The sequence below is a fragment of the Carassius gibelio genome, chromosome A7 (assembly GCF_023724105.1).
Source record: "Carassius gibelio isolate Cgi1373 ecotype wild population from Czech Republic chromosome A7, carGib1.2-hapl.c, whole genome shotgun sequence".
Taxonomy (NCBI): Eukaryota; Metazoa; Chordata; class Actinopteri; order Cypriniformes; family Cyprinidae; genus Carassius; species Carassius gibelio.
Genome location: NC_068377.1, coordinates 3,551,137 through 3,566,763, shown reverse-complemented (window position 1 = coordinate 3,566,763; position 15,627 = coordinate 3,551,137). Strand labels below are relative to the sequence as shown.

General features: G+C 41.3%; 1 protein-coding gene across 1 annotated transcript; it reads right to left on the bottom strand.

The window, feature by feature from the left end:
* Window positions 1–7,888: 7,888 nt before the first annotated feature.
* LOC128016447 (leucine-rich repeat LGI family member 2-like) lies at window positions 7,889–15,553 on the bottom strand. Its single transcript, XM_052600954.1, has 8 exons — window positions 15,057–15,553; window positions 14,807–14,878; window positions 13,889–13,960; window positions 13,118–13,189; window positions 12,956–13,027; window positions 12,628–12,797; window positions 11,618–11,782; window positions 7,889–9,965 (listed from the first exon to the last, which is right to left on the bottom strand). Exons 1-8 carry the CDS (start codon window positions 15,266–15,268, stop codon window positions 9,148–9,150), a joined length of 1,653 nt encoding a protein of 550 aa, XP_052456914.1. The 5' UTR covers window positions 15,269–15,553; the 3' UTR covers window positions 7,889–9,147.
* Window positions 15,554–15,627: the final 74 nt, after the last annotated feature.

Below are 15,627 nucleotides of genomic sequence, written 5' to 3'. Positions count from 1 at the left end.
AGCCATTGCTGCCAGTCATTAGATTTTTAGCCTTGCATGTACCGTGTTGATCTAAATGCCAACTAGGATCTAGGTGTATTTATACACGGTGCAAGGTACGACGGGGAAACAACGTCGTGTTATCAACGCTGATTAACTTTTCAAAATCAACACCTCATTCAGCTTTCATCCCAGGGCTGCAGCACGACCCTAATTCATCCGTAATGCAGGTAAGACGGTGAAACAGCGTCGCGATTTCAACGGTGAATCCACGTCGTGATTTCAACGTTGATCCAATTTGCAAAATCGAAAGGTTATTCAACGTTGTTTCAACCATGGTACCTGACGTTGTTTCAACGTTGAAATGCCGGCTGGGATACTGTACATTTTGCCTACAACATAAATATTGAACATAAACAATTAAAATCTTGTTCTTTATGGGACTAAACCTGGTTTCATTAAAGCCCTTAAGTTAAGAAAACTCTAGGGTACCCAAGTGAGACGTAGGCTATGGATCGCCTGATTTATAGCTGATATTTTGTGCCTTTTACAATCGACATCGACTGTAGAGAAATCTGGATCTAACTACAAAAAAAGTAAGATGAGGATGCAGATGCCGCGATCATAAACGTGATTCGCTCGGTTTGCACATCTCAAAAATGGCAAAAGCGCACGTCCTCATAGAACTCGTAACAACTTTTGGAATTTAAGTCCGCCGTCACCAAGTCCAACACAAACAGGTGTGGCGTTGATCGTTTTGCAATAAACGACTTGAAAAGTACAACACGTATATTGTTATTTCGCAGTTATTGCAGTTACGCCACTGACATTTATCGAAGAATTGACACCACACAAGATTGTGACACAAAATCCTATATAGCCTAATTAAGTTCTTTATTCAAATAAATGGCAATTAAATTTATTTAAAAGTCAGAAATAGTTTCATACATATCAGTTTGTGTTACATAAGTATTTGAGTAGAATAACCAGTAACCAGCTCTTGTATGTAATTTATCAAGCTGCATATGGGTAGCATTATTCAATTTGGGATGTAATATGCAAAATGACAATGCAATATAAAATGGCAATGCATTTCTGTATTTACATTTACATTTTCCAATACATTTGTGCAACGTTTGGTGCAAAATTAAAATGAAAATTAAATTACATAATTTTCATTTGGCGTTTCCTACACCAGTTTTGATATGTAAAATGAATATTAATTTTAACGCTTTATAAGTTGCAAAATTAAAATGAAAATGTATTACAGAAATGATTAGATATGTCTAACATGTTTAAGCAAAAACTGTTGCCAAATGATCATTTAAATGCTATTTTTCTTAAATGCATTAACACTCACAGTCAAAACACTTAAGATTGCATTTTCATTCAATGTCCCGCAATGAATGTAGCAAAATTCAATGTGCACACTGAAAATGCATTCCGAGCCGATCACATCTCCGCCCCCTTCTGCCCTGTCAATCACTGCGTGAACAAATGGAAAAAATGTGCCCTGTAATTAAAAAGGCAATGCTGGTTTTTGTTATTTGGTCTGCGACTTTCTTTACGGGACACGCCGAATCGTCAGAACATTGGCGCAAGGCTGCTCCCCAGACAGCAAACTGACTACGAAACGCATCCGCCGCGGAGGTACAGTGAACTCCGGAACGGATCCAGAAAGCGGATCCGAAACTGCGTCCACTTGCACACCGCGGCGGATCCGCCGCGGTGGCGGCTCGCGGATCCGGTCCGACACCGCTGCGGTCCCTTTGCGTATCCGTACATAAATGGGTACATCCGCCCCGGCTTCGCTTTGGATCCGCGAATGAGCCGCATATCCGCTCCGGGTCCGTTTTGGACCCGGTCATATGAGCATCGTATCCGGCCCGGGTCCGTTTTGGACCCGTTCATAAAATTCCGTCTGCAATGCCACTTTTTTCCACCACACTTGCCTGATAACATCCTCCTCATCCAAAATTCATGCTGTGAATCCAGTGTGTGAACGTGATTGAACTGTGCCTTGTTAAAGATGCCAGGAGAAGAAATAGCTGTGAAATCCGAGGCTTTTAGTGTCTGTGGGTTTTGGTATGTGATACATTAGGCTGCATTACATTTTGCTGACGCATTTTTAACCAAAGCGCTTGGTCACGTGTCACACCAGAAACTCAGAAATTGCTCACGGTTCTGGTAAAAAAAAAAAAAAAAAAAAAAAACACGGTTCCCAAATTAAGTCAAAATTGCTGAACACCTGTGACAGTGCTATTTGTAGTTGTAGAGAAAAGCCACACATGTGTATCAGTAAATTTGAAGTCACAGAGAGAAATGTTCTAAGAGTTACAAACCTGTAGACTTTTCTCTCTCTCCCACAAACACAACAGTTAAACCTTTTCAAATTCTTCATTGCAGGTGCACAAATCGTATTTTACAAATCACAATTTAAGAAACTTGTACACTCAAATTTTTGATACAATTGCTGCAGTGCAAAACGCATTTACACACCCGCATCAAGAAATGTGAAGTCGAGGAGAAATTTAGGACATCCGCAAATCAGTACGTGAATTCATCCAATGAGAGTTGCACACTTGTAGAGTATTTTCTCAGAAATGTCTTGTATATTTTTCATACACAAGTACATAACAGCTGCTTGAATCTGCTGCAATGAATCTCAAACACTGTTTTTCGCTTTCAAGTGACTGTTGTGTTGTGTTTGTGGGAGAGAAAAAAGTCTACAGGTTTGCAACTCTTAAAACTTTTCTCTCTGTGACTTCAAATTTGCTGATACACGTGTGGCTTTTCTCTACAACTTCAAATCGCACTGTCACAGGTGTTCAGTCGTTTTGACTCAATAATACCTTCATATTAATACTATACCTTGAAACTTACATTTGTGTAAAAAAACAACAACAAAAAAAGCTAGAAAAAAAGTATATAAAAATTATTGGCCCGTCTTCTTTAGCAAAGTTGTGATGAACAAATTAAACATCTAAATATACCTGATTCGTAGATTAACACTTTATAGTTGGTTTTGTAACTGTAAGTAATTCTCTTCAAATTCACCCGTGCGCTAGTGCTGAAGAAGGGCAAGGTCACGGAGAAGTTCCATTGCAGCATCAAAGGGGCAAAGATACCATCACTTTCAGAACAGCAGTGAAAAGCTTGGGCAAGGTTTTTGACAGCAGCCTTTAGAGACTCCACATCAGTCCAGTCAACCTGCCAGGAGCTGGGCAGCTGGTTAAGAGCAATAGACCGTTCTGGCCTCCACGGCAAGTTTAAAGCATGGATTTACCAACATGGTGTCCTGCCAAGAATACTCTGGCCGCTACTTGTATATGAGGTTCCCATTTCTACGGTAGAGACCTTGGAAAGAAAGGTCAGCAGCTGTCTCAGGAGATGGTTAGGGTTGCCCAGGAGCCTCAGCAACATTGTCCTCTATGGAAACACCACAATGCTCCGGTTGCCTCTGAAATCCCTGGAAGAGGAGTTTAAAGTGACTCGGGCATGCGAGGTGGTGATGTATACGACCCAAAGGTGGCTCAGGCAGGAATGCAGGTGAGGACAGGAAGAAAGTGGAGCGCCCAAGCTGCAGTGCTGGATGCGCAGGCACGTCTGCGGCACGTAGACCTTGTGGGAGTTGTGGCACGAGGCAGAGCAGGCTTGGGGATGTTCCCAACACCTCCTCGACATAAAGAGTTGAAGGGGAAGGAGAAACGCAGCCGAATACGGGAACAGGGTCAGAGCTGCTGTGGAGGAAGGAAGGATGAGTACAGCAGCTGGAATGGGGCAACTGGGGGCCTGGACAAGGTGGGAGCAAGCCATGGACCGCAAGAACACCTGGACTGGACAGAGCTCTGGTAAAGCGAGCCACACCGCATAACCTTCCTGATTCAGGCAGTGTACAACGATTCCCCCAGCACAATTCCCCTAGCACATTGTCAGCACAACTATGAGACCAGATATTATTCTAGTCTCAGAGAGCACCGAGAACATAATTATGATGGAGCTGACTGTGCCATGGGAGGACCGCTTGGGAGAAGCCCACGAAAGAAAGACACAGCATTCACCTTGTGGTAATCCACACAGAACCGGACTGAGCCGTCCATTTTTGGAACTAAAACTAAATCGGGCTCACCTGTGTTACTATTGGATTCTTCTATCACTTTCTATTCACTTCTATTCACTTTTAGCGGAAATGTTGTGGAGGGCCACTGCTTCAGGATATCGTGTTGCATAGACAACTATGACTAATGCAAAGCGATGTCCCCGTGCAGATCGCTCTAATGGCCGATGAGGTCCATACCAATTCTTTTGAAGGGGACCTGCATTAAGGGAAGGGAGCGCAAAGGCGCTTTTGGGGCGGCCGGTGGATTCACCAACTGACATTCCGGACAAGACGCACACCACCTGCGCACGTTGTGGTGAATGCACGGCCAAAAGAAACGGGTCATGAGGCGATTCAGTGTTGCTGCTTGTCCCAAATTGCCTGCCATAGGATTAGAATGAGCCGTATGGAAAAGCATTTCCCTGCGGCTCATTGGAATCAACATCTTGGGTCTTGGGTCAATCGATACAAGCCTTCTCTTAAAATGGCAAAATACGGATAGGTGAGCGGGTGGGCAGGTTGGAGAGGCTGGCCATCAATGGAGCGGACCTGCTAAAAAGCATGTTTTAATATCTCGTCCTGAGACTGCTCCAGAGGAAAGTCATCACGCTCCGGGAGAATAAGTCTCCCGATTTCGCTCAGTTCCCCTGAAGCAGAACTCAGCGGTCCTGGCTCTGTCTCTCCCACTTGCACCTGCGCGGCCCAAGAGGCATCCGCACATAACGACCCCAATAAAACAGTAAACGTGGGCCAATTCGTTCCCAAAATAATCGGATGCCGGAGGTGGGGTCTAACCGCTACCTCCACACTATGCTTTTGACCCCTGAATTTAATAATAATCGGGACAACCGGATACTCCACCACATCCCCGTGTACGCACCGCACCTTAACCACGCGGCTTGTATCCAATGCCCCCGGTTGAATCAGGCTTTGATGGATTGAGGTTTGGTTACATCCTGAATCCACCAAGGCCGGATATGTACCCCCCTTGATACTCATGGGTATTTGGTACTCTCCTGCCTGACCGGGGGTGGCCTGTGGGACATCCAGGAACTGGATCATCGTTCCCACCTCCATCACTGGACACCTGTCCACAAAATGCTCCGGGTCCCCACAACGCCAACAGGCCAGCCCAGACCTTCCCGCTGCCACAATGGCAGGGAGTGGATTGGAGAATTGGCACGGAGAGAGTGGAGAAACAGGGCACCGGGGCGGGGCCCTTGGACTCTTGTAATGTCTTTGGTCGAACCCGCCCCGCCCCCAGGGTGGGACACGTGGAGGGCTGGGTGGACGGGACCTAGGAAGAGGGACAGGCCGAGAGAGAGAAGGAGAGGGAGAGAGAGAGACTGATGTTGTGGGTTCGCCGACCCCTGGACACGCCACCATGTGGTCCTCCACTAGATGGATGGCCGAGTCCAGCGACGTGGGATGGTGGCACTGGAACCACTCGGCTGTTCTCTTCGAAAGCCGAGCGATGAACTGATGAAAGTTGTGGTAAGGTTTGGGGGAGAGATGGTTCATCTGGATGGGTGGAGAAACACTTGCTCTTTTTTAGCCAGTGAAGAAAGTTTTGCCGCTGTTGTGCCTTCTTGGAGAGTAACATAGTGTTGGTGGTCCAGGTGAGATCCTCTGTGATGTGCACTGCCAGGAATTTAGTGCTGCTGACTCTCTCCACATGTGAGCTGTCGATGGTCAGTGGGGGTTGGTCAAATGAGTTTCTCCTGTATTCCATCACAACCGCCTTTTTCTTCTCCAAATCGAGGGACAGGTTGTTAGTTTCTTTGTCTTCTCCAAATCAAGGGACAAGTTGTTAGTTTCACACGATTCAGCCAGCTGTACCACTTCCTCTCTGTAGTGCCTTTTATCACTGTTGCTAATGAGACCTACCACAGTTGTTTAATCTGCGAACTTGATGATGTGGTTTGAGCTGAACTTGGCAGTTTAGTCGTGGGTCAGCCGCATGAAAAGCAGCAGGCTGAGCACACAGCCTTGTGGAGCACCTGTGCTCAGTGTTGTAGCGCTCGAGGTGTTGTGGCTGACATGGACTGACTGAGGTCTGGCTCAACGAGGTGTTCATCTTTCAGTTGTACAGCACAGTCTCTCAGTACACGGCCAGGTATGACATCAGGACCCGTAGCCTTGCGTGGGTTACCCCCAGATAGGGTCTTGCCTACATCGGCTGGATACAGAAAAGCGCCTGATCGTTGGGAGTTATGGGCAGTTTTTTGTGCAGGTGTGTCGTTCTGCATTTCAAACCATGAATAATAGTGGTTAAGTGCATCTGGATTTTTAATGACCACAGAGAGTCAGGACCTCGGTTTTAACGTCTCATCCGAAGGACGGTGCTTGTTGACAGTATAGTGTCCCCATCACTACACTGGGGCGCTAGGACTCACACAGACCACAGGGTGAGCACCCCCTGCTGGCCTCACTAGCACCTCTTCCAGCAGCAACCTACTTTTCTCAGGAGGTCTCCCATCCAGGTACTGACCAGGCTCAGCCCTGCTTAGCTTCAGTGGGAAACCGGTCTTGGGCTCCAGGGTGATATGGCTGCCGGCAAGTGATCGCGCTGATGCCTCCATTTCCTACAAATAGTCTCTGCGCAAACTATTGGATATAGTGCACATTTATCTAGGTTCATCGTTTTAACATTGTTATATGCTTGAACTGTTTTATATCTATAGATTGAATTTAAGGCAAGTCTTGATGATTTGAGAAAGCTTTATTGATAAAACGTAGGCTCATTGTCGAGAATGGAACTTTCGGAAGATTACTAGGGTGAGGATGGAAAATAACTTTGACCAGACCATGGGGAAAGTCTAGGCAATATGGCGAGACTGGCAGAGCCTGCAAATCCCCAGTTCTCTTCAGAGAAGTAATAGTCATTAGAAAAAACATGTTTAGGGACAGAAACCTGAAAGGTGCTGACTCTGTTGGTTCGAAACTGTTGTCAACCAGACCCTCGAGCACTAGAGTTGTGCATTAGGACAGGTTCCCTTGCAGAAACTCCAGCACTGGACCAATTTGGCAGTGAAATGGGTCTGCATGGTGTGTCATATACCAAAACATGCCATCTGAGGGCATAACTTCTTCTAGTGGAGGAAGCCCTAGCACTTAAAATAGTCTCTACTACATCAGCATATCTTAGTTGGTTTCCCTCAGAGGCCAGATATGAAGGTTCCAGAGATCGGTCCAGGGATGAACTACTGTCCCCTCCACCTGAGAGAGAAGATCTCTCACGACTAGAATCGCCCGCAGCAAGCTGTCGAGGAGTGATATTAGATCTATGAACCAAAATCTGGTTGGCCAGTGAGGCACTATCAGTAAGAAGCGAAACACTTTTTGACGGACCTTGGCAAGGATGGGCGACGTAGAAAGAGTTTGAAGATCCTGACACATAACACTTATTTGCCTCTGATTGGTCCTTGGATGAAATTCCCTGTCATATAGATAAGACTGCATGTTACACACCACCCCACACCTACTTTAGGAAAAAAGGTTGTGTAAAAAAAACACTGAAAGGTGTGGGGCAACTTACTGTACCTAATAAACAGTTTATGTTACAGAATGCCTAATTTAAACAGCATCCAAAAACGAGCGACTATATAAGATCGCTCAGTGAATGAAAATGTACGAGACTAATTCTGTTCTCAGAATAAATATCTGTGGCCAATGCAATGTTTATTTCACTAATCAATGGCATTTTGATAATATCAAAACTGCCTTTCAACCATCTTCATTTTTTCATTCTTTCAAAACTGTACCATAGTCAGAAACCAGGTGTGTTATGAATTAATAATCAAATGAAAGTCAGTGTTCACACGCATTTATTTACATTAGTATTTAAAAACATGTCTAACATTCAACAAATGAGAATAAAGCAATGATTTACAAAATTAAAATTCTGTTTTTGCATATAAGATTAAATTAAACTGGTATTAATAAATACATTATATGATCAATTAAGAGTTATTTATAGATTTTTTTTATAAGACTTAAATTTATTGAATATTAATAGCTGAATATCATGCTTTTGCAGGCTGCATTCATTATTTAGGGTTGTGCAGTTCTTTTCTCTGTATCCCAGCTTGGAAAACAGTATGAAAATGAGGTTTTTATTTTAATTGCACTTGTCATCAAAACAAGTCACACATTCAACAGTTGTCACTAGTACTTAAAACTAAAAGCAGTTTACATTCATTTCACAGAAAAAAAAAGAAAAAAAAAAGGAAATCATTATCCAAAATCAGTTAACCACTTTAAGTTTAATTGATTAATATTAAGTTTATTTCTCTATTAATAGACGTATGATGCTTTTAAAGGCTTGTGCTTTTCACAATTTCCCTGTATTGAAACGTAGATCATCTGTTTCTTCCAAAAAAGGCTGCATTCTTGGATCCATTACAATCAACCACATAAACATTTCTGCATAAAATCACACAACGGAAATATTTGTTTTGATTAATTTAGCTCTGAACAGATCCTGATAACTATAATAATGGCAATTCATTTTAAATGATTAATTAATTGACATAAAAAATGTGTCCACCGAAAGAGAGATGTGATTTAAATAAATAATGAACAATGAGGTAAAAATGTCTCTTAAGATAACAGTACTGCATTTGTCACCTGTATCACTACTTGATCTGCATGCCTGCTCTGAAAATTGTATTTTTTTTATTCTCAGTGTTGTTGCAGCCACATCATGCACAGTATCAGCTGTTGCACACAGAGTTCTGAAAGGCTCTCAGATTTTCAGTATGTATCATTATGTACAGTTATTTAGGTGGTTACAGGTGACAAGTGCAACTCTTTTCCTCAGAGCGGGACTGAGGATTTTTTTTTATATATTATATAACAATAATAATATTTTAAAACCCCCCAAAAAAATGTCAAGGCCCTTCCAGAATACACAGATGCATGATGTAATTCGTATTACTGTGAACCTGATAAATGCCATATTACATTTGCTTCCCAACTTCCCTCACCTTAAAACCCACTAATGGCCTTTCCAGAAAAATGTCCAACTGCTGAAGATGTGCCTTAATTGCAACTGTCCACAACAGCACTTAAAGACTCAGATCAATGATGATATGTTCAAAGATCTGTGTGCTGCCCTTAAAACTGGAAGCAAATACAAAGTCCCTCCGGTCAGTGGAGACCACAGTAAAGGAACGAGGGGCCTGGATGTAGACTTCCTTGAAACGCTCAAAAACCTTCTCTTCTGCATCCCATAGATAGATCTGCGAGAAGGTGTAGTCGCTTCCCAGAGCCAGGTAATACCTTTCTTTGAAGGAAAATGGCTGCAGGATCATGGAGCCTCTCGAAGGAAGGGCCTGGACCTCTGAGAACTCCTTTGCAGTCCAATGCAAGACTTTGGAGTCACCGATGTATCGGGTCATGGCCAGATAAAGATCCTCCTTGATCCTGAAGGCCTTGACAGCAACTACATCTTCCATATTTGGGATTTCCCCTTGCAAGGCAAACTTCTGAGTGCTTCTGCTCCACTGGTAGATGACCGGTACTTGGGAACGGCTCGCTAGGATAAGATGGGCCTTACCGTCCAAATTCACAAACTCTGCATCGGTATCACGAAACCATTCGTGAAGTGACTGGTAGGAGTAGAAGCCCTTGTCGTTCCATTTGTAGAGAGTGGAAAGTCCAGCCTTCGAGCTGTCAGCGATGATGAAAAACCAGTCGTTGCCAATCTGAAATGCCTCGATGTCATTCGGCTTGGAAATCTTGGAAACCTCAATGTCCTGAAACTTTGTGAACTTGCTCTGGTCTTCATCAAACTTGTAGATGTGGGAACCACCAAATAGTTGAGCAACGATGACAAACACCTGGTCCTGGATGATCACAGACTTGCAGCCAACTATGGACTGACCTAAAAGAAAACACGATGCATGACATTTATTTGATAATAGATAACATCAGAAGTACAATAACAAATGTAGATTCTACAGCGTCTAATACTTCAGTTTCATCCATCGCACCCAAATAAAATCTGCAGTGCTTTACAACTATAGGACAGGAAGAGCTAAATAAACTTATCACTGTATGTAAACTAGCAACATGTTTATTAGATCCTGTACCCACTAAATTACTGAATTACTTATGTCTAAAATTGTAGAAAAAGTTGTGTCTGCTCAATTGTGCTCAATTTCTCCAGAAAGGACTGCAAAAAAAAAAAAAAAAAAAAGATCTGTATGAACAATTTCAGTCAAGTTTCAGGCCCCACCATAGCACAGATACTGCACTTGTTAAAATTACAAATTACTTCTTGGTTCTTGCATCAAATCAAGGCTGCATCTCATTTCTAGTTTTACTTGATCTTATTGCTGCGTTCGACACAATAGATCATGACATACTCATAGATAGATTACAAAACTATACAGGTATTCAAGGTCAGGCTCTAAGATGGTTTAGATCCTACTTGTCCGATCGCTACCATTTTGTTAATTTAGATGATGAGTTATCTCATTTATCACCAGTAAAATATGGAGTGCCACAAGGATCTGTCCTAGGTCCTCTTCTATTTTCAATATGCATGTTGCCCCTTGGTAATATTATTAGAAAATTCGGTATTAGTTTCCACTGTTATGCTGATGGTACTCAACTATATACCTCAAGGAGACCAGATGAAACTTCTCAATTATCTAAGCTAACACAGTGTGTTACAAATGTAAAAGATTGTATGACCAACAGATGACAGAGACTTATTAGACCAAAAAACTGTACACAAAATCTAGTAGACTACAGTTTGCAACTAGACGGATGTACTGTTACTTCCTCTACAGTCAGAAATCTGGGTGTTATATTAGACAGCAACTTGTCTTTTGAAAACCATATTTCCCATGTTACAAAAACTGCATTCTTCCATCTTAGAAACATAGCCAAGCTATGAAACATGTTATCTGTTTCTGATGCAGAAAATTTAGTTCATGCATTCATGACCTCTAGACTGGACTATTGTAATGCACTTATATATGTGGTTGTCCTGCATCTTCAATAAACAACCTACAGGTAGTCCAAAATGCAGCAGCTAGAGTCCTTACGAGGTCAAAAATTAATTAAGGGTTAAACTAATTCATTTTACCTTTTTTTGGAACAACATCTACGCTAATTATCGCTCTATTTATTTATTTTTTCTGTTTTGCAACAAGAATTTACACAAGCTCTAGTCTGGATCCAAAACACCTGAGAAGAGATGATGCTGACCCTCAGAGGACCTCAGATGATGCTAACCCAGAAACAACATGCAGAACTAACAAATATTGCTATTTACTATGCAATCACATTATAAATGCTGTTAATAGTTTTCTTAGTCTGGTTGACTATGTCTTGTATTAATTTTTCAGAAAATTCCTGTCATATGTCATAAACTGACAGTCACCACATATAAGCTACTACTAAATATTGTAGAAACTTAATTTCCTGTAAAGTTGCTTTGCAATGGCTTGTACCGTAAAAAGCACTATACGGATAAAGTTGAATTTAATTGAATTTGGCCATACACGATCCTTCATATGACTGTACCTGTTATGTTGTCGTAACTCCTGAAGTTCATCTCGATGTGGTCCCATTGGAGAACCATGCAGCTCTCTATGTTGGGAGCAGCGATGGCCACATACACGTCATTCTTGTGGGAGAACGTGTCCACAGATAAAGACTCGGTAGGCACAGAGTGGAGAGGAATGAAATCTGGAAACATATGTTAAAGTAGCATCTTAGTAACTGCTTTGCATCTCATAACTGATGTGCTGCATCACATGTGGAACACACTGCAAAAACTAGCCCAACAGACGCTTGTCGATTGCCCAGCGATGGCCGACAGCCAACTGTCAGCATGGTGTGCCACAGATTTTAAAGTTGCGATGACATGAAATAAAGTCATCTCTATTGGCATTGATGGTTCCATGGAGAACTCTTAACATCCATGGAACTTTTCAATTCCACAAAGTGTTTCTTTATAGTGGAAAAAAGGTCATTTAGATTCTTAAAAATGTTCTTCACGCTAATAAAAGATGGTTCTTTTAAGAACTGTTCAAGGAAAGATTCTTTGAAGAAAGCAAAAATGGTTGTTCTGTGGCATTGCTGTGAAAGCCCCATTTCAACGTTTATTTTTAAGAGTGAACAGCAAAAGATGTTATAATCATTTTACTTCCATATAGAAAATACTATGTATGGCAGGACTTGGAGAAACATATCAGTTGTTTCAGATGTGGATGTTGCACTCAAAGTTGGAGGCAGATGAGTGTAAGCTTGCAAGAGTGAGGTTAAGTGAACTAATCGATTGGAGAAGTCACTTCACTAGAATATCCAGTTATGAAATTGAATGTCATTAAAAAAATAAATAAGCATATAACCAGATTAATTGTTCACAATTTGATCTATAACATGCATTTAAAAAACAGATTATAACAGTGGTTATTTCATATTATCATTAAGAATTAATAATTATTTTTACCAAAAAATGCACTGAATTGTATTTGTAGCCGGAAAAAGCTTGCAAACAATGCCTAGCATGCACATCCTCATTCACATACCTGTAGAGATGCATTCGTTATGTAAGCTCGTCATGTCATTGAGCCGCTTGCCCTTCATCTCCTCGGGACCGGTGCAGAAAACGTCTGATACAGTTGCATTCGTGCTCTTTAACCACATCATCAGCCACTTTGCTCGGCAGTCACACTCAAAGACATTGCCCCTCAGGTCTCTGCAACGAAATGTGTGTACGAAAATAACAGTAAGCATTGACCTTATTTTATAGTGTACATTCCTGTAGGCTTAAAAAGACATTTTATCATCTCATATTCAATGAACTATATTATAATAGTTATCGCTAAGTAAGCATTTACAGAAGCTTAGACTCACAGCTCTATCAATGAGTCCAGATCAATGAATAGATCTCTGGGCAAAGCTTTAATGTTGTTGTTTGCCAAAGACCTGTGAAGAATACAGCAACACTTTAGATTAAAGTACCATTCAAATAATTAGCCAATGTATTCTCATTTAATGTCATTAGAAATAACATACAGATGAGTCAAATCCCTAAGACCTCGGAAAGAGTATTTGGATGTCGTCTCAATCTTGTTGTTTTCTATAAACCTGAAGAATGGAGAGAAAATTAAGAGCTAGAATGATAAATTCATATGTTCAAAGAATGTGAGCATATCTTAATTATGTAAATGTTCAAACCTGCACAGCTTCCCAATATATTTTTTTTCTCTTGAATAAAGAGTTTACTTAAAGATGTACCATCCACAGTGTAGATGAGTTTGTTTCTTCATCAGGTTTGGAGAAATGTAGCATTGCATCAATTGGATGCTCTGTAGTGTATGGGTGCCGTCAGAATGAGAGTCCAAACAGCTGACGTCATTTTTACTGGAGAAAGCATTGTTAGAAGACTGTTGAAGCTTAATGATGGATTTGTTTCTTACAAACATGCAGTTTCTCACTTCTCAAGACATTAACTGATGGACTGGAGTGGTGTGGATTATTGGGATGTTTTTATCAGCTGTTTGGACTCTCATTCTGATGGCACCCATTCACTACAGACGATCCATTGGTGAGCAAGTGATGTAATGCTACATTTCTCCTAATCTGTTCCCAGGAAGAAACAAAGTCATCTATATATTGGATGGTCTGAGGGTGAGTAAATTATCGGCAAGTTAAAAAAATTTGGTGAACTATTGCTTTAAAAACAATTAGACCTTCCCTTTCTATAGCAACAGCACTGCAATAGACATCTACAGTATATCTATAAAGTTTTTTAAAATAATAAAATAACTATTAAAGAAAACTTACAGGTACTCCAGGTGCGGAAGGCCAGAAAATGTATCATCCCTTATTGTAGTGAGGGCATTGGAGTTGAGCAACCTGTCAGAGTTCAAGCATCGCCAGAAATCATTTTCATTGTAATTATAACAAGTCAGACTGTGCGTTTACAGTGCAGTGTAATACACAGCGATAAAAAGTGCCCTCTCTATTTCTCTATATCTCTACGTCAGTGTATTAAATCGCTGACATCCTGCAATACACCAATGACAGCATGGAAAAGTCAAGTCACTGTGTGCTCAGTGTCAAAAAATGAAGAGGAGGAAAACCTGGAAGCAAATGTGCCCTGACTTTTTTAAATTTAGCTTGAGGGGTGATTGAAAGAGACCTTTCTAATGGTCATCTGTCATCTTCACTTGATTAGCTGAGAAGTACACTGGATTCCAGTGCTAAATAACATTAGACAAAAAACGTGTTTAATAAATCAACAATATACCTAATCAAATGGCTGAATGCATTATTGTACAAATGCCAAATATTCTCCAATCTTACATTACACAGATCATTTAATACAGAAAGCAGTCTGTTTTTGAGGTTATCCAACGCTAGTATGGTCAACTGTTCAAAACTGGACAGTTTTTGGTAGAATTTGGTAGATATTTTGGTAGCCTAATTTAATAGTTTTCTTTTTGCAATACCATGCACATGTAAATCTATCAAAACAATCTTAAACACTTTTTATCCACTGTTTTTCTTTTCAGGTAAAGTGAGAGATTATAAGCAAAATATTTTAGTTTATAGCAAACACAAGAGAAAACCCAACAGCAGTTCTCTTCTATAAAACATGACAAAATCTACCAATTCTTCTCCAAATGCACAGTTTACAAGAAGCAAAGTGAATCAGTATCATGTCATACACATTTGCTTAGTCAGATGGGCTTGACTTACAGTAACTGTAAAGATGGCATGTGTGAGAACATCGCCTCCTTGATCTCAGAGAAGGTCCCATTCACAATACTCCTGCAAAATGCAAAAAAAAATATAAAAATTAAATACACGCCTGACACAAAATGAAACCCTGGTACGTGGAAATATAAAAGCAATATGACTAAACACATGCAGCACTGGTTCTGAAACGCTATATTTCCACAAGTGAAGCCTACGAACTGATTTGATGCAGAAGCTAATGAGGACTCACAGTGAACTGACATCGTTGGGAATGAATCGAGGCACATACGAAGACCCGACGCAGATTATAGACTCTTTGGAGCAGCTACACGAAGAAGGACATTTAAAAACCTTTTTCCCCGCGTTCACTAGCGGGGCCAGACACAATAGCATCGCAGATATGATCGCGACGGTCCGCATGTTGCTCGTCAGACTCGCATGTGTGGATCCGGAGAAGCTCATCCTCTCTGCAGCAGTAAATGCAGCACTGAAGCTCCTGACATCAGCAGCTCGGCTCCTCTCGAGACTTATTTATTTATTAGGGCGCCCAGTAACGGTGGATGCTGGTTAAACAGCCTCGATGATGACTTCTGTTATAGCTACACTAGAAAGCAAACATGCAGTCAGGAAACCTGAAATATATGCATTCCTTCTAATGAAAATAAAGAAAACGTCTTCCGTTTTAGAGAAGGGAGAGACTTTTCCTCTTGTAGATTCTGAGGAGCATCATTAAAGTCCACATGAAATCACTCCCAATGCAGTTTTTCTTTCCTGTGTTGATGTATTTCCTGCATTAAACAGGATTTTGAGGAAGAACCTGC

Excerpts from the sequence above, each read along its gene's own strand:
- LOC128016447 (XM_052600954.1), bottom strand. The coding sequence starts at position 15,268 with ATGAGCTTCTCCGGATCCACACATGCGAGTCTGACGAGCAACATGCGG. Across the intron at positions 13,190-13,888 it reads CTTCCGCACCTGGAGTACCT|GTTTATAGAAAACAACAAGA; the intron begins GTAAGTTTTCTT and ends TCCATTCTTCAG. Across the intron at positions 11,783-12,627 it reads TAACGAATGCATCTCTACAG|ATTTCATTCCTCTCCACTCT; the intron begins GTATGTGAATGA and ends ATATGTTTCCAG.